At 40.3% G+C, this 20011-nt stretch overlaps 1 protein-coding gene across 1 annotated transcript; it reads right to left on the bottom strand.

Moving 5' to 3' along the window:
* Window positions 1-1586: 1586 nt before the first annotated feature.
* ASB14 (ankyrin repeat and SOCS box containing 14) lies at window positions 1587-19695 on the bottom strand. The gene is made up of 11 exons (XM_073901763.1): window positions 19623-19695; window positions 18936-19065; window positions 17233-17287; window positions 16965-16970; window positions 16660-16786; window positions 16404-16562; window positions 14376-14621; window positions 11794-11965; window positions 10789-11332; window positions 2762-2915; window positions 1587-1844 (listed from the first exon to the last, which is right to left on the bottom strand). The coding sequence occupies exons 2-11, from the start codon at window positions 19055-19057 to the stop codon at window positions 1666-1668; spliced, it is 1764 nt and encodes a 587-aa protein (XP_073757864.1). The 5' UTR covers window positions 19058-19065; window positions 19623-19695; the 3' UTR covers window positions 1587-1665.
* Window positions 19696-20011: the final 316 nt, after the last annotated feature.

A 20011-nucleotide genomic window follows, 5' to 3' on the forward strand; every position in this document is an offset into this window, starting at 1 on the left:
AATCCAATTAAACAATGGGCAGAAGACATGAACAGACATTTCTCCAAAGAAGACATACAGGTGGCCAACAGACACATGAAAAGATTTCCCTCACTTATCAGGGAAATGCAAATCAAAACTATAATGAGATTCCTTACACCTTTCAGAATGGCTAAAATCAAAAACACTAGTGTTGGCGAGGATGTGGAGGAAAAGGAACACTTGTGCACTGTTGGGAATGCAAACTGGTGCAGTCACTGTGGAAAACAGTATGGAGGTTCCTCAAAAAGTTAAAAATAGAACTACCATATAATCCAATAATCACACTACTGGGTATTTACCCCAAAAATACAAAACCCTAATTGAAAGTGCTATATTCACCCCTGTTTATTGCAGCATTATTATAGTAGCCAAATTATGGAAGCAGCTCAAGTGTCCATCAATAGATGAATGGATAAAGAAGTGGTATACATACACAAAGGAATATTCAGCCATAAAAAAGAAAAATCTTGCCATTTGCAACAACATGGGTGGATCTAGAGAGTATAATGCTAAGCGAAATAAGAGAAAGAAAAATACCATGTGATTTTACCCATATGTGGAACTTAACAAATAAGCAAAGGAAAAAAAGAGACAAACCAAGAAATAGAATCTTGACTATAGAGAACAAACTGCTGGATACCAGAGGGGAGGTGGGTTGGGCGATGGGTTATATAGGTGATGGGGATTAAGGAGTGCACTTGTGATGAGCACTGAGTGATGTATAGAATTGTTGAATCACTGTATTTTACACCTGAAACTAATATAAGACTGTATGTTAACTATAAGGCATTAAAATAAATAAATATGACTGCTTCTATCAGTGAGCCCCTCTTGGGTGTTTAGGACTGCACTAGGTTCAGTATGGAATCATAAGCCACTTGAAAACACTTTTAATTTCTTTTCCAGTGATAACATTAGCCAATAAATGGTAACCCTTAGCCAAGGTTTTGTGGAAAGAAGGACCGCAAGTCTCCCATTAATGATGACATTGCAACTGAAAGTTCTATTTCTGTCAACCGAAACCCCACTTCAGTGCAGGGCTCTACAAGTAAACAGACACTTAGCTGGCCTTGGGACTTATGCACAGGAACAGCTAACTTGCAGGTCAAGTACTGGGGTATTTTATTCAATGTAATTACTAAGACATTTTATGTATGTACTTATCTATAAAAAGAATTAGTTATCTTGAATTATTAGAGGTGGCATCTCTTGTTTTGACATGTAGAAGTGTAGTTTATACATTTAATGTAAAATCAATACAGAGTGAGAACTGATGTATTTCTGCTAATTGAAATTTTAAGGCTTGGGTTTAGTTTTTTAATTTATTTGGGGGGGTGTTATTTTTTTTTTTTAAACTGCCTTTCAGAATGCTTTTGAAAAGCAATATCAAGTCCAATGCTGGGACTTGAATTCATGATCCTGAGATCAAGACCTGAGCTGGGATCAAGAGTCAGACACTTTTGAGAAGCAATATTAAGCATATTAAGAAAGAATAGAATAGTAATATCAGTATTAAGAAAGAATGTAGACTGCATTGAGATTTTAGTTGGTAGGAAAAGTGAGAAATACTGAATCATATGTAACAAGTCAAACTTTAAGAAATACAGCTTACAGAATTATACCTTTTCATCCAGAACGGTTTGACTACCAGGTTCCTGTGAAAATTCCTTGTCCATAAAGGTCATATTCTTTGTAAAGGACATAGGCTTTGAGACGGTTTGGTAATGGAAGGAAGGACATGAAGACCGGGCAGCGCAGACGTAAGCGCCCCATACACTGCCGGATCTTCAGGCGGCACAGATGTCTGAGGGGTCGAGGGTTTGCTAAAATGAGAGAAACACACATTATCTGAAGGAAAAAGAACTGCTTCATTTGTTAGTGATGCTGGGGTTTAGTCAGCAAATGTGTGTTAAACTTAAGCCACCCAAATTTGCATCTGCGGTGTCTAAATGGAAAAGGTAACAGGGAACAGCCTTCCCTTCTCCTTGCAATCCTTCGTGTCGACGTGATTTCAGAACCAGGCCAGGCTAGGAGTCCAAAGAGTAGCGTCAGTTGTAGGTCTGAAGTCCTTAAATCTATGTGAATTAACCATCCCCTCGCCTTGCCCTGTCCCTCAGGGTCAGGCTTAGAACTAAAGATCACCACCCTGTGGAGAAACTAGATAAAAGAAATTCTTTACTGATGTGCTACTACTGTGAAAGAATGTGGTTTGAAGGGCCATTTGATATTCTCTGCAGGCTTCGATTTTACTTTTTCTCGTCCCTGTTTTCATTGCCATTTCATAGCTTCTAATTCCTGTATCTGCAGTGTTCCATACGATTAGGAGAAAGGTATTACCTACCATATAATATGTGAGTACCTAACAGTTTATCTACTGGGAAATGGTGATAAGTACAAATTAAGTGATAAATAGTAACTGTTTGGGACGCTTGGGTGGCTCAGTCGTTAAGCGTCTGCCTTCGACTCAGGTCATGATCCCAGGGTCCTGGGATCGAGTCCCACATCGGGCTCCTTGCTCAGCAAGGAGCCTGCTTCTCCCTCTGCCTGCTTCTGTCTCTCTCTCTCTGAAAAATAAATAAAATCTTTAAAAAAAAAATAGTAACTGTTTCTAGATAGGAATAGTATTTTCCTTGGTTTAAGGAAAGCTTTTAACCAGAAAAGAATGTTTTACAAAGCAAATAAGAATGTAAATACCTAGTAGTATTTTTGGTAAGAATCTTCTACAAGAAAGGATACTCACTCAAGATCAAATGGATTTCTGACCAGAGCCCCTGTTTTTGGAGCACAGCTTTCAACTTTGAACAGATTCGAACTTGATCGACGTAATCAAGCATCACTCGAACAACCTTCCCAGAGAGATGTTGCAGCCATGACAATGTTATTACTTCACAGAACTGAGGAAGAAAATTGGAACTATGAAAGTAAATGAGAAACTTAAGAATCTATGGGGTTTCTAGCACTCAACTCACAGTCAGGAACCAAGGTCTCAAGTCCCTCATTTATAAACTAAGGCATTGAACAGGGAATTATTTTTTTTTTAAAGATTCACTTATTTGGCAGGGGGGCAGAGGGAGAGAGAATCCTTAAGCAGAATCTCCACTGAGCACAGAGCCTGATGTGGGGCTCGATCCCAGGACCCTGAGATCATGACCTGAGCCGAAATCAAGAGTTGCCTGCTTAACTGACTGAGTCACCCAGGCGCCCCAAGGAAATTATTTCTTAGCTCTAACATTTGGAAAAATATTTACTACTGTATCTTCAGAACTATGTAAGATGTAACCAGGGTGTGAAAGAGATAGTTACCTAATACCTGTCATCCCCTTTGGTTGGCCACATGGCTATCTGGAATAAAGATCACCTTTCCAGCTTCCTTGCACCTAGACGTGGGCCACCTAACTAAGTTCTAGCAGTGAGATGAGAGTGGAAGTGTGAGCAACCCCCAGAATGCACTTAAAGAAGAGCAAGGTGTGAGCTGCTGCTTCCTGCCTGCCTCCTGGCGGGCTGGAGTGTGGCTGTAAGTTTCTCTTGTGATCGTGGAGCTGTCCAGTTAGAAGGCTGTTTATCTCTGGCCTTTACTTATATGAGTGGAGAAGGAGCCATCTTACTAAAGCCACTTTCATTTTGGGTTTTCTATCATTCATGCCTGAAGGATAAGATAGTTTCTGTCTGTAGGTAATTTACACACTCCTAGCAAGGTGCCCATGTAAGAAGTCAAATAGTACTAAATAAAAAGTCAGGAAATAATTCAAGATGATATGTACCTAAATGCCATCTCCTACATTAATTATAACCTAAAAATAATATACAATATTAAAACCATATGTTGCCTTTCACTTTTTAGAATTGATTCAAAGTGCTTTCTCCATTTCACTGTTTTATTTTTGTTTTGATTTTAATATGAACTCAGGTATTTCTAGTGCATCTACTATGTGCTAAGCACAGATCTCTAAGCTGAGGAAAGTGGTGAGCAGGAGTTTACACTGATGTATTTGTGGAGGAGACACAATCAGAAAATGTTAAAAAGATAATTTCAGAAAGTGGTAAGTGCTATAAAAGAAATGGGCAGCATAATAAGATTAGGGATGACAACTACCTTAGATAAGGTAGATGGGAAAGGAAGGGCCTCTTTGAGGAGGTAACACTTGAAACCTGAAAAGTGGCAGCTTTTTGAAAAGGCAGGAGTGTGCTCTAGTTGGGGGAAATAGAAGTGACCAGTTGGGGGAAAATAGACTGGTGTGATGAAAGCCAGGAGGAAAATGTCTCAAGAAGAAGGAGGTGGTCAAGTCCAAGATGGTGGAGGAGTTAGGAGACCTTAGTTTCATCTGGTCCCAGGAATTCAGCTAGATAGCTATCAAATCATTCTGAACACCTGTGAACTCAACCAGAGATCTAAGAGAAGAATAACTGTAATTCTACAAATAGAAAACTGACCACTTTCTGCAAGAATGACAAGACGGAAAAACTCACCTCAAAAAAAAAAAAAAAAAGAACAAGATGCCTTTGGCCCAGGTCATGATCCCAGGGTGCTGGGATCGAGCCCCACATCGGGCTCCTGGCTCAGCAGGGAGCCTGCTTCTCTTTCTCCCACTGCCTCTCTCCCTGCTCATGCTCTCTCTCTCTGTATCTCTGTGTCTCCAATGAATAAACAAAATCTTAAAAAAAAAAAAAAAAGAACAAGAGGCAGGACCAACTGCCAGGGTCCTAATCAGCATGGACAGAAGTAAGAACTCTATTGAAAATAGAGTTGAGAATAGTATAAAGAATACTAGCTGGGCTTGAAAAAAAAAGCTTAGGAGATACTACAGAATTCCTTTCTGGAGAAATAAGAGAACTAAAATCTAATCAAGACATCATCAAAAAGGCTATTAATGAGATGCAATAAAAAATGGAGGCTCTAACTGCTAGGATAAATGAGGCAGAAGAGAGAATTAGTGATATAGAATACAAAATGATGGAGAATAAAGAAGGTGAGAAAAAGATAAAAAACTACTGGATCATGAGGGGAGAATTCTAGGGGAGATAAGTGATAGCATAAAGTGAAACAATATTACAATAATTGGGATCCCAGAAGAAGAGGAAAGAGAGAAAGAGGTGCAGAAGGTATATTGGAACAAAGTATAGCAGAGAACTTTCCTAATCTGGGGAAGGAAACAGGCATTCAAGTCCAGGAGGCACAGAGAACCCCCCTCAAAATCAATAAAAATAGGTCAACACCCCGACATATAATAGTGAAACTTGCAAATCTCAGAGACAAAGAGAAAATCCTGAAAGCAGCTCTGGACAAGAGGCCCATAACCTACAAGGGTACAAACATTAGCCTGGCAGTGGACCTATCCACAAACCTGGCAGGCCAGAAAGGACTGGCATTATATATTCAGGGTGCTAAATGAGAAAAATATGCAGCCAAAATTACTTTATTGAGCTAGATGTCATTCAAAATATAAGGAGAGATAAAAAGCTTCCAGGACAAACAGAAACTAAAAGAATTTGTGATCATTAAACCAACCCTGCAAAGAATATTAAAGGGGATTCTTTAAGTGAAAAGAGAGCCCCAAAGTAACACAGACCAGAAAGGAACACAGACAATATACAGAAACAAGAGACTTTATGGGTAGTACAATAGCACTAAATTCATATCTTTCAATGTGACTCTGAATGTAAATGGGCTAAATGCCCCAATCAAAAGACACAGGGTATCAGATTGGATAAAAAAGCAAGACCCATCAATATGCTGTCTGCAAGAGACTCATTTTAGACCCAAAGACACCTCCAGATTGAAAGTGAGGGGGTGGAAAACCACTGATCATGCTAATGGACTTCAAAAGAAGGCTGGGGTAGCAATCCGTATATCAGACAAATTAGATTTTAAACCAAAGACTGTAATAAGAGATGAGGAAGGACACTATATCATAATTAAAGGGTCTATCAAACAAGATCTAACAATTGTAAATATTTATGCCCCTAACATGGGAGCAGCCATTATATAAACCAATTAATAACAAAATTAAAGAAACACATTGATAATAATACAATAATATCGGGACTTTAACACCCCCCTCACTGCAATGGACAGATCATCTAAGCAGAAGATGAACAAGGAAACAAGAGCTCTGAATGACACACTGGACCAGACGGACTTCACAGATACATTCAGAGCATTCCATCCTAAAGCAACAGAATACACGTCCTTCTTGAGTGCACATGGAACATTCTCCAGAATAGATCACATACTGGGTCACAAACCCAGTCTCAAACAGTACCAAAAGATTAGGATCATTCCTTGCATATTTTTGGACCACAGTGCTTTGGAACCGGAACTCAATCACAAGAGGAAATTTGGAAAGAACTCAAATACAGGGAAGCCTGGGTGGCTCCAGTTAAGCGTCTACCTTTGGCTCAGGTCATGATTCCAGAGCTCTCATTCAGCGGGGAGCCTGCTTCTACCTCTGCCTGCCACTCCCCCTGCTTGTGTGTGTGTGCACACATGCATGCTCTCTCTCTCTCTCTCTCTCTCTCTCTGGCAAATAAATAAAAATCTTAAAAAAAAAAAAAAAGAACTCAAATACATGGAGGCTAAAGAGCATCCTACTAGAGAATGCATGGGTCAACCAGGAAATTAAGAATTTTAAAAATTCATGGAAACAAATGAAAACAAAAGCCAACTGTTCAAAACCTTTGGGATGCAGCAAAGGTGGTCCTAAGAGAGAAGTATATAGCAATACAAGCCTTTCTCAAGGAACAAGAAAGGTCTCAAATACACAACCTAATCTTACGCCTAAAGGAGCTGGAGAAAGAACAGCAAATAAAGCCTACACCCAGCAGGAGAATAGAATTCATAAAGATTAGAGCAGAAATCAATGCAATAGAAACCAAAAGAACAGTAGAACAGATGAAAAAAACTAGGAGCTGGTTCCTTGAAAGAATTAGTAAGATTGATAAACCCCTGGACAGAGTTATCAAAAAGAAAAAAGACCCAAATAAATGTAATCATAAATGAAAGAGGAGAGATCACATCCAACACTGAAGAAATACATTATAAGAACTTATTATGAGCAACTTTATGCCAACAAATTAGGCAATCTGGAAGATGGATGCATTCCTAGAGATGTATAAGCTCCCAAAATGGAAACAGAAAGAAATAGAAAACATGAACAGACTCATAACAAGCAAGGAAATTGAAGCAGTAATCAAAAATCTCCCAACAAACAAGATCCCAGGGCTGGATGGCTTCCCAGGGGAATTCTACCAAACATTTAAAGAAGAATTAATACCTATTCTTCTGAAACTGATTGAAAAAAATAGAAATGGAAGGAAAACAACCAAACTCTTTTTATGAGGCCAGCATTCCCTTGATCCCAAAACCAGGCAAAGACCCCACCACAAAGGAGAATTACAGACCAATATCCCTGATGAACATGGATACAAAAATTCTCACCAAAATACTAGCCAATAGGATCCAACAGTACATTAAAAGGATTATTCACCACGACCAACTGGGATTTATTCCTGGGCTGCAAGGTTGGTTCAACATCTGCAAATCAATGTGATACACTACATTAATAAAAGAAAGGACAAGAACCCCATGATCCTCTCAATAGATGCAGAAAAAGCATTTGACAAAGTACAGCATCCTTTCTTGATTAAAATTCTTCACAGTGTAGGGACATCTGGGTGGCTCAGTCAGTTAAGCATCTGCCTTCGGCTCAGGTCATGATCCCAGGGTCCTGGGATCCAGTCCCACATTGGGCTCCCTCCTCAGCAGGAGGCCTGCTTCTCCCTCTGCCTGCTGCGTCCACTGCTTGTGCACACACTCTCTCTGACAAAAAAACAAAAACAAAAAACAAAAAACTCTTCACAGTGTAGAGATAGAGGGAACATACCTCTGTATCATAAAAGCCATCTACAAAAAGCCCACAGAGAATATCATTCTCAATGGGGAAAAACTGAGAGCTTTCCCCCTAAGGTCAGGAACATGGCAGGGATGTCCACTCTCACCACTGCTGTTCAACATAGTATTAGAAGTCCTAGCCTCGGCAATCAGACAACAAAAAGAAATGAAAGGCATCCAAATCAGCAAAGAAGAAGTCAAACTCTTACTCTTTGCAGATGATATGATACTCTATGTGGAAGACTCAAAAGACTCCACCCTAAAATTGCTAGAACTCATACAGAAATCAGTTGTATCCTATATACTAACAGTGAGACAGAAGAAAGAGAAATTAAGGAGTCAATCCCATTATAATTATACCAAAATCATAAGATACCTAGGAATAAATCTAACCAAAGAGGCAAAGGATCTGTACTCAGAAAACTATAGAATACTTATGAAAGAAATTGAAAAATGCTCCATGCTCATGGATTAGAAGAACAAATATTGTTAAAATATCTATGCTACCTAACAAACACTGAATCATGGAACACTACATCAAAAACTAATGATGTAATGTATGGTGATTAACATAACAATAAAAAATTTAAAAAATGTCTATGCTACCTAGAGCAATCTATACATTCAGTGCAATCTCTATCAAAATACCATCAACTTTTTTCACAGAGCTGAACAAATAATCCTAAAATTTGTATGGAACAAGAAAAGACTCCACATAGCCAAAGGAATGTTGAAAAAGAAAACCAAAGCTTGTGGCATCACAATTCCAGACTTCAAGCTCTATTACAAAGCTATTATCATCAAGACAGCATGGTCCTGACACAAAAACAGACACATAGATCAATGGAACAGAATAGAGAGCCCAGAAATAGACCCTCAACAATCTGGTCAACTAATCTTTGACAAAGCAGGAAAGAATATCCAATGGAAAAAAGACAGTCTCTTCAACAAATGGGGCTGGGAAAATTGGACAGCCACATCCAGAAGAATGAAACTGGATCATTTTTTTACACCATACACAAAAATAAACTTAAAATGGACGAAAGACCTAAATGTGAGACAGGAATCCATCAAAATCCTAGAGGAGAACACAGGCAGCAACTTCTGTGACCTTGGCTACAGCAACTTCTTCCTAGAAATATCACCAAAGTCAAGGGAAACAAAGGCAAAAATGAACTATCGGGACTTCATCAAGATAAAAAGCTTTGGCACAGCAAAGGAAACAGTTGAGAAAACCAAAAGGCAACAGAATGGGAGAAGATATTTTCAAATGACATATCAGATAAAGGGCTAGTATCCAAAATCTATAAAGAACTTACCAAACTCAACACCCAAAGAACAAATAATCCAGTCAAGAAATGGGCAGAAGACATGAACAGACATTTCTGCAAAGAAGACGTCCAAATGGCTTACAGACACATAAAAAAGTGCTCAGTGTCACTCGACATCAGGGAAATCCAAATCAAAACCTCAATGAGATACCACCTCACCAGTCAGAATGGCTGAAATTAACAAGTCAGGAAACGACAGATGTTGGCAAGGATGCGGAGAAAGGGGAACCCTCCTACACTGTTGGTGGGAATGCAAGCTGGTGCAACCACTCTGGAAAACAGTATGGAGGTTCCTCAAAAAGTTGAAAATAGAGCTACCCTACGACCCCGCAATTGCACTACTGGGTACTTATCCAAAGGATACAAACATAGTGATTCAAAGGGGCACATGTACCCCAGTGTTTACAGCAGCAATGTCCACAATAGCCAAACTACGGAAAGAGCCCAAATGTCCATTGACAGATGAATGGATAAAGAAGATGTGATACACACACACACACACACACACACACACACACACACAATGGGATACTACTCAGCCATCAAAAATTTGAAATCTTGCCATTTGTAAACAATGTGGATGGGTATTAAGCTAAGTGAAATAAGTCAATCAGAGAAAGACAACTATCGTATAATCTCATGTGGAATTTAAGAAACAAAACAGAGGATCATAGGGGAAGAGAGAAAAAAATAAAACAAGACAAAATCAGAGAGGGAGACAAACCATAAGAGACTCTTAATCATAGGAAACAAACAGGGTTGCTAGGGGGTGGGCGGATGGAGTAACTGGGTGATGGGCATTAAGGAGGGCACTTGATGTAATGAGCACTGGGTATTATATAAGACTGATGAATCACTGACCTCTGCCTCTGAAACTAATAATTCATTATATGTTAATTGAATTTAAATAAAAAAATAAGAGGTGGTCAACTATTTATTGTGATTCCTTTTTCATCAAAAAGGTGACCAAAGAGGGGCACCTAGGTGGCTCAGTCGGTTGAGCATCTGCCTTCAACTCAGGTCATGATCTCAGGGTCCTGGGATTGAGCTCTGTGTCAGGCTCCCTGCTCAATGGGGAGTCTGCTTCTCCCTCTGCCCCTCCCCCTTCTCGTGCTGTCTTTCTCTCAAATAAATAAATCTTTAAAAAAAAAAGGTGACCAAAGAGACCTATTTAATCAAATTTTAGAGCTAAAAGAGATAGCCAAGAACCAAGGGGGTATGGATATCAGTACCCCAGAAACGTTTTAGCTAGGTTACTCACCCCTTCAAAGAAAAAGTGTGATTAGTTTATAAGACCGCATTCATTTTTAAAACCTTACTCAGATGCTACTTCATTTGTGAAGTTCCCCAGGTAAAGTTAAATCACTTTCCCTCTGAACAGTTTCTGTACTTTTTACATCTCTTTATCATGTCTATTTTACATGTATTTATCATATTAAAATCTCTTCAACTTGAGCTTCTGGAGAGAATGGATGGGGCCTTATCTATTGCTGTAGTTCAGGGCCACCAATAATGACTATATAAGTTGATACAATACTGTGCACATACCATAGTATCTTTGATAACTGTAGATGTCCAGCCTTCAAAAGTATAGCAAGGATGAACTTTGTCTCCATGAGGACAATCAAAGCATCGCTCTATGTCATACCCATAATTCAATAGCATCCTGAGCATGACTTCATCTTTCAGTGTGTATTGCAGTGCTGATGGGAAATGTAAAGGGTTGACTCTGCAGAAATAATTGACGTTGGCCCCATGACGTAGCAGCAGACTTATCAGCTCATAGTTGCCCATCCGTAGGGCTATCTGGAGGCAGTTAACTGGGTCCTGGTTAGGCAGAGCTCCAGCACTCAGAAGCAGCTTAACTGAAGAGAGGTCACCATTTGATACAGCAAAATACAAAGCTGACTTCCTGTGGTCATCATAGTGTTTGCGAATTCTCTGATCTAGCATGAAATTTACATCAAATCCCGCCTGGATGAGGAGTTCCAGGCATTCGGGGTGTGCCCCTGCTGCTGCACAGTGGACGGGACTGATGCCACTCCGCTTAATGGCAGCAAGATCTGTCACTGGAACCAAAATCTTTAGGGCTCTGAGAAAGAATTTCAAAATGCATTTAAAACATTGTTTTTGTTAAGACACAGCATTAACCTGTTTACAATGGTTTTATACTAGTACCAGATGGTATTAGTATCAGGTGGCATTAGGACCCCCAACCAAAAAGTACATAATCCCTGTATCCAAAAGCCAGATACTTAGTAAAGTTAAATGAAACTACTGTCTAGATACAAAACTCGGAATTAGCCTAATCAGTGAGACCTGGGGTTCCCCATATTGCCCAAGGACCTGATAATAAAGTAGTTTTATGTCTTGGTCGTGGCTACAGAGGATGCCTGCCTTCACCACTTTCTAGCTGGTTGAGAGTTTCCTGTCTCTAGAAGGGATGTTGGAATTGTAGGATCAGAGATGAAGTAATACAAAGTTCCCAGAAGCTGCCCCGAAAACCCCCTTAGCTCTTACTATTTCTATCAGCACTAATGTCAGTGAACTTACAACAAGTGGCCTCTGTCAGCTGCCACATGAATGGGCAGGTGGCCTGAATTCTTGGGGATGTTGGCATCAGCTCCATGCTCTAGTAGAAGAGCCACAGAGTCTGGATTTCCTCCACTAGCAGCTTCAAGTAAGATGGAAGAAGAGTCTGAGGCCTGACCAAGAGCATTAGCTCCTAAAAGGAGAAAAAGTCTTGTTATGCAAAAAAAGTCTTTTCCACTGTATTGCTTATGCATTCTTAATATATCAGCACTACCCAGAAGCAATTATTAGGAAGCCACTTTAGCAAAGCACTGCAAATCGAAGAAATAAAAAATGTACCTCCTGCTCTCAGCCAGTTTATAATGTAGTTGGGGAAGGAAGAAATGGTGCAAACAGTTTCTAACTTATGAGTAAGTTGGCTTTCAGAGGAATTTTATAAGTTATTTGTTTGGAACTTGGAGATTACAGGAGAAATAATTTTATAAAAGGTGATTTTATTTCCAGACCCACCTATAAAAGCCCACTTACCCCATACTTATATATAGGATGGTACCAACAATCCTGTTGGACAGTAGCACCCGGCCATCTGTTGATGTCACGGTGGAAAATGGCATTTATTCTGTTTAAACATGTTCTTAGCGGGCTGTTCATAGCAAGACACACTGTAGTTGTTTGTAGTTGAACTTGGGGACTTAGAGTTAACAGGACACATTGTAGCGCCCATAGGACACTGAGTGCCATGTGATGGTGTGGATAGTAAGAGTACAAATAGAGGTAAAATGTCCTCAGTTCCGGATTTTGAGGGAAACTGGGTGGTGAAGGAAGGAGAAAGGTGTTTTGGGTCAGTTGCGGAAGGCCTCTCAGTAAAATGGGTTTTGAAGAAAGAGTAGCCTTTGAAAGGACAAAGGGCAAAAGTAGCATCCTGGGCACATTCACAGCACATATAAAACAGAGGTAGTGGCTTTAAATTAGTGGAAACTCCACAGTCATCAGAATATAGTGGCTGCCCAAGAACCCCATTCCTAGAACGCATGAAGAAAGGTCTAATAAGCTTCCATGGAAAGAGTGGTCACTATGTACAGTTTCCTTTATGTGCATAATTTCCAAACTTCCCATCAACCCTAACAAGTAGATGCCAGTATCTCCATTCTAAAGATGAAAAAACCGAGGTTCATGGAGGTTAGGTGACTTCCCCAGAGATGCACAGCTGGTAAGCAAGGTAGTCAGGATTCACATGAAGTTGGGCCAGACCCAGGGCCTGTTTCTATGATGCCTTGTTGCCAGTCTAGTAATGCAGGGTGGTGAAGTAGTGACTTGGAATGAGACAGATGTGGGTTCAAATCTTGGCTCTGCCATTTCCTCACTGTGTCACTTTGTGCAAATTACTTCATAAGGGAGTTACCTCAGGGAAATACCTCACTGAGGTCAACTGATGCTGGTTTCTTTTAAGAGTTAAGGATTTAAAACCGGGTGCCTCTCCTCTTTCGTTGCTTTTTTTTGTATAGATGAAGGATCCAGTGTTTACATGACTTTAGACATTGCTTATTTAAAGATATTGCTTATTTAAACCATCTTACTTAAAACGTCTTATGGCCACTAATTGAAAACTACAACAGCCTCGCCTGTATGATGGGAAAGTTCAAGGTAAGTCTTAAAAAGCAGAAATTTGTTCTTAAAAACAGGAGACCCTGTAGTCTAGAATATTGGAGACCAGGACCATATATTGTTAAAGAAAGAAATAAGGCTTCTGGACAGGAAGGAGAATAAAGAAGGTAAATCTAATATTGGGACTTTATTAAATCTTGGTAAAGATTTGCTTCTTTGACAAAAAGCTCTAGATCCTACATTGCTTCATCAATGGAGGGTCTCCTCAAAGACAATAAATGCCAAAGTTCTCTGAGCCAAGGTCTCTGCCAGTTAAATCAGGATCTCGAATTGGCAGCAGGGGAGGGTGTGTTTAAAGGAAGTCCTCCAACTGGTATCATCCCTAGCTCTCTTTCTTAAGTGTAAAATGAGGACAGTGCCTACTTCATAGGGCTTTAGAAGATCACATGAAGCAGCATAGGTAGCTTAATGGATGGTACTTAGAAAGTACTCAATAAATCTAAGTTGCCTTCCCCTTCTCTCAGCTGTGGTTATTACCGGAGAGACTACTGGGACCCAGAGAGAAGTAACCAGGAAGCAGTTCCTAACAACGGAAACATTTGATAACACACTGGACTGCCCCGTGACTTAGCTTAGCAGAGACAACCTATAGGGGGTAATGTGGGATCTTCTGTTCTGTGAATCTAGAAAAGCACAACACATAACAAATTAAAACAAAACAACAAAAACCAGCCATCCTCTGCATAGTTGGGGAACATTATATAAAAGAGAAGCCTGCATCCTAGTAATCTTACAGAAATTACTTCACATCGAAGGAGAAATATTCAGTTTCTATTTTAGGCCTTTTAGTAGCCAATATTAAGACATGCTTTCATCAAATATTTACATTAGGCTTAAATAAAATCTTAACTTCTATTATTCTGAAGCTCTCCATGAAAAGGAGGACACTTGCATCATGTTACCCCTTGGGGGTGTGCTGACCGTATAGAAAATCTTGCCTTTCTGCAGTAACATTTCCATGATTTCAGTGTGTCCACTTTGGGCAGCAAGAGCCAGAGGAGTGAATCCGTAGGAGCTCTGTGGGTCAGGGTGTGCCCCAGAAACCAACATCAGCTTCGCTATGCCCTGCCTGCCCAGTCTGGCTGCTTCGTGGAGAGCTGTCCTTCCGTTGGTACACCGCAGATTCACGTCTGCCCCAGAGCTGATCAGCAAGGAAGCCATCTCATAGGAGTTGCGCAGAACAGCTGGGAAATTAGAGGTGAAACAAAGATCATGTTCACCAGGAAATTATGGCCACAGTAGCTTATTAGCCAGTGCCCCTCAGGCTTCTTAAGGAGCTCTTCCTACCTACTCCCATGTGCCAGCATTTTGTGTTTAGGAAACAGATTGTAAAATGAGGCTATTAATATTAATTAATTAATATTAATGTTAATATCCAATAATATTAATAGTGTTTTACATCGATAGCCCATTGGCTTTTCTGTAAGCCATGAACAGTTATTGTCTCCTGCCTGCTCATGTGGCTGAAAAACATAAACATATAAAATTTTTGTTTATCATTTTTATGTTCTTCCCTCAAGAAAATGGGAACTTAAGTACCCACTACAGTCCTAGAAGTGCTTTTAAGTGCTTTAAACAAAGAAAAACAAAACCAGCAGTAATTAGGGAATTATTTTTTATTTTTTTAGAGAGAGAGAGCATGCCAGGGCAGAGGGAGAGGGAGAGAATCCCAAGCAGGCTCCATGCTCAGCTCATAGTCCAACTTGGGGTCAGTCTCACGACCCCGAGATCATGACCTGAGCTGAAATCAAGAGTCGGATGTTTAACTGACTGAGCCACCCAGGCACCCCAGGAAATTATTTTTAACCTCATTTTTGTTAAAATTTTCTAACTGGCTTTTCTGCATTTATGCTGTTATCATTCACATTTGGATGATAATCTTTAAGTCCTTCAAGATTCTGTGCCTGGGTGGCACTGTCAGTTAAGCGACTGACTCTTGGTGTCAGCTCGGGTTGTGATCTCAGGGTCCTGGGGTGGGAGAAGAGATCTGTAGCTCTGGCTACTTGTTCCTTAATATCTAGCACTCCTCCTATATTAGCTGCCTGTCCTTCACATGGGCTCCACGAGATAACCATCACCAATAACTTTTGGGCCTTTTGATATAATTGTGTTGCTTTCCCCATGAGCAAGTTAAGATTTGGCTTTCTTGTCACTGACTACTCATCCACCTGCTCTCCAGGTTTTAAAAAATTATGTTGCTGTTGCCTCCTCTCCTGTTCTTCTCATTCTTTCGTATCTTACCTCTTTAAAACAATTTCTTAACTATAATTGTAGTGAAGACTCGAGAGAGTAAAATCAGCCATTCATACTCAATCAGCCATCGGCTGTCTCGTCTTACTCTGCTCACCTCTTGTATTTCTTACACCTGAATTCACTGGCTAAGGCACTGTGCAAAGTGATCAGCTCACTGGCAGAGAGTTTGCACCAGGCCACCCCATGGGCCAGTCTATAGAAAGGTCAGGTACCCATGTCTGGTCAGTTGGAACCAGAAAGACAGCCCTGCAACTATGCACAAAAAGCTGCCTTCCATTTGCCACAACGTGGACGGAGCTAGAGAGTACTATGCTAAGCGAAGTCAGGGAAAGACAAGTACCATATGATTTCACTCATACATGGAATTTCAGAAACAGAACAAATGAGCAAAGGGGCCAGGGAAAGGAGAGAGAAAGAGGCAAACAAAGAAACAGACGCTTAACTGTAGAGAACACACGGATGGTTACCAGAGGGCGGGGGGGGATGGGTGAAACGGGGGATGGGGATGAAGGGGTGCGCTTGTCCTGATGAGCACCACGTGATGTACGGAAGTGTTGAATCACTATGTTGTTCACCTGAAACTAATATAGCACTGTATATTAACCGGAATTGAAATAAAAACTAAAAAAAAAAAAAAGTTGCCTTTGAAACATGTGGGCATGGAGGACACTCAGAATCACAGACTGTTTTCCAGAGACAAGGTATCAGTTTACCTGTAAGAAGAGACGAATTGCCTTCATTATTCTTGGCATTTGGATTGCAGCCACTGAGAAGAAGAAAATGGGCATTTTCCAAGAGGCAAGTGCTGACAGCCAAAAAAAGTGGCGTTTCACCATTGTGCGTGGTTTGCTCCCACATGCTGGGTTTTGAAGCTGAAATAAATCCATTAGCCCACACAGGTTAAGATAAAGAAATAAGTTTTACATTTATTTCTCAGAAGCATCAGGAAGAGTTGTAAAGGGAATTTACCTTTCAGGGTTATTTCCAAAATGTTCTTATTTAACTGCACTGCAGCCTTATGCAGAGGAAGCCAGCCTAGCCCATCTGCTTCATCAAAAGCAGAATGGTGCTTGGTCAAGTGTGACAATGCATCTTCCTTACCTGTTGACAAGTCAAATGGGAACAGATTCACATTTGGGACACACACACACACACACGAGGCAGCCCATGCTTCTGAATTCCACCATCGAGCTTAGTGCACGAGATGACAGAGTTCTAGCCCCATGCTTTATGAGAGACGTGTTAGAATGGCATGGGACGAGAAGCAGTAAGACCTTTCCCTTGTGCTCCCTATCCCCCTGGGCCTGTGGCTGCCCCCTCGGGTTATCACATCGCTCAGTCTGCCCAGGAGCCCAGCAGCGCTCTGCTAAACTGTGCTGTGGTACTTTCTCGCAGGTCTGGAGAATTAGCGGTGGGCCCCACAGCGTTGAGCATTTGGGAGAATCTGCTTCTGGGCTTCCCGAACTCAGCAGGGTAGTGCCGTGGTGTCAACATCACACCGTACCAGGAGCTGGAGGGGATGGAATATGAAGAGTACTTAACTGCCGCTATTGCTTCAATTATCTTCTTGTAGTCCGAGCTCAAAAAGGAGTGGAAGCTGCATAGGAAACAAATATATACGTAAGCCCCAAACTGAGGGAAAAATGAAGGCATTTGATAAAAACACAAAGGGTAAAGGCAATTGACATTAGCCAAGGATGAACTCTTATATGAGGCAGTTACTGAGGCTTCATGGAAATACTTCCACAGTATAATGTGACCCGAAACGCACTCCAGGAAAACTGCTGTCCCGTGTCTCTCTTTCTGTGGTGGGGGTGGGGGCATTCATGATTCCATCTGTCTTAAGTAACGTTTCCTAATGCCTTCAAGTGCCTGACCAAGTCAGCAAGCCTTCCTCTGTACCATATAACTCTTGCAAGTCTAATGACTGACATTTACACCTACAGTTAATTTTAATTTTTCTGAAACATTTCAATCATCAAAGTCTTCTATCTTTCAACCTAAAATCATGACTTAATTATTGAATGAACTTAAAAATTTTTCATCACAAGGTTAATAGAACAGATAATCTAAGAAAGCCAATTTCTTCACAAAACTTTAAAGATTATTCCTAAATGTAACACAAACGTGTAGGTATAGTGTGGTAAAGAGCACAGACTTTGAAGCCAGACTGCCTGCCTCTCACTAGCCCTGGGACCCTGGGTAACACTTACCTGTCTCCTCATCTCCACCCGAAACGCACTCCAGGAAAACTGCTCTCCTGTGTCTCTCTTTCTGGGGTGGGGGTGGGGGCATTCATTATTCCATCTGTCTTAAGTAACGTTTCCTAATGCCTTCAAGTGCCTGACCAAGTCAGCAAGATAAAAGGACTTAACCACATAGGTAACGAGAATCAAGTTTAAATGAGTCAATATTTGTGAAATGCTTAAAATAGTGTGGCACAAAGTAATCAGTCCATGAGTTTGTTACTTAAAAAAAAAAAAAAACAGTTTTAGTGTACTTCAACATCTCTACATTTAATTATAAAATCTCTTGGAGTTAAAACACATTTATCCAGTTTTACGTCCAGCAGGCCAAGAGAGGTCACCATCCCAAGCAAACAGGGTTTATCACCCCTCAAAAACAATAGTAACTACTTGGGGGGGAGGCTGCACATCAGCCAGAGAGTGTCTGAGCAGTTGTGCCTGGCTGTGGATGGTCCTCCTCTAGCGCGATCCTTTTTCACAGCACGGAGGGACATGTGGGGTCCTTTCCTAGTGCTGCCATTACAGAACTCTGAATATACACCCTTCAGAAAGGGTTAGTCTCTTCTGGGTTTAAGTCTACATAATTCCTCCTTTTGATTTGAATAAAGACTAGACCTTACCCCATCTTCCCACTGAGGTTGAGGATAATTTTCTGTGTGTATTGGTTGGATTTATGCATCCCCTTGGCTCCCCAAAGACAAGATACATTAGGGTTCTCTAGTGTTTCATATCCTTGTGCATTTTTTCTCATTTCCAGCTTGCAAGTTCTCAGCCAGAGTTGCTGCTAACCTCCTTCAACCGTTTACTCCCTAATTATAATCTGAATTATTTCCAAATTTCCCTGTCTGGCTGGTGAGACATCAAGTCTCATAGATATTTAAATGACAGCTCCTTGGATTTTGACCCTCTCTCCTGTTTTTATCACAACACCAGAACTGTGCTAATGACCCGTCTCCACTGCTGAATACTCACACTGCATCGCCCATGGGATACCATTACCTCTCATCTGCAGATGCCTGCTGTGTAGTCCTCAGCTGGTGAGTGTCCTGTAAGCTCTGCTGGATGATGAGCTGGGTATCAAAGTCCTCATCTGTGTCTTCATCACTGGTGTAACTATCCATGTGGAACGCTGACAGATTTAAAGTCAGAATGAACTAAAAATATTTTTCCAGTTGTGAAAACAAGATAAATACTTAAAATTACAAACAAAATTCAGAGAACTACAAAACTGATAGGATTAAGACAATGCAAAATTTAGAAAAAATATTCATTAAAATTTTCCCCCATAAATTTAAAGTAGTTTTCTGAACTGCCACAAATTCAACCTAAATTTGAAGTTTCCATGAGTAGCTACTTTTTAAAGCCTATTCAGGAAAAACAACCTTTCATATAAAACTTAGGTCAGTGCCATTTTAATTATGAAAATAAGGATTTATTTTAGACATGGCTTAGGAGTTCTCAGCCATTGTAGCATGCACCCAAAAGAACATCTTTATGCTGAAAATAACAGTAAATACTAAAAACAAACATATTATAGGACTATATGTACTCTTACAATACAACATATAAACAGTGATAATGGTAGTAAAAAACAATGTATTTTATTAGGCAATATCTCAATGGTTTTAAAAGAACATTTCTGTTTTAGCATAGAATAGGTTTGATTGCATACCAAAGACTTTTTACCTTCTGTTATATCCTTTAGGACAGCATGGAAGTTTTCACTGTCAAAGATTAGCACATCAGAATTTTCATTTATATTTAGGATCTCCACTCCCCTGTAGTAACCATTCCATTAATAGCTTTACTATAAATACCTGATCATAAGACGGTCTGGCATATTCTCCTTTTTTTTTTTTTTTTACATGTGGTTTAGCTCTCTTTGGAAACATGATCTCTTTTCTTCACTGCTGTATTCATCAAACTTAAACGACTAAAGTTTTTATTCCTGCTATAAAATGCTTTTGCAGGGGATTGGCTGTGTGAAGTGAATCCATTCTCTTAAGACTCATGCACATAGCCACTGCAGACCAGAATCAGTTTTCCACTTGAGAGGCCATTTTTCTCTGACCGAT

Source organism: Callorhinus ursinus, unplaced genomic scaffold (assembly GCF_003265705.2).
Source record: "Callorhinus ursinus isolate GAN/ISIS: 27379988/994484 unplaced genomic scaffold, GSC_fseal_2.0 scaffold15, whole genome shotgun sequence".
NCBI classification, from domain to species: domain Eukaryota; kingdom Metazoa; phylum Chordata; class Mammalia; order Carnivora; family Otariidae; genus Callorhinus; species Callorhinus ursinus.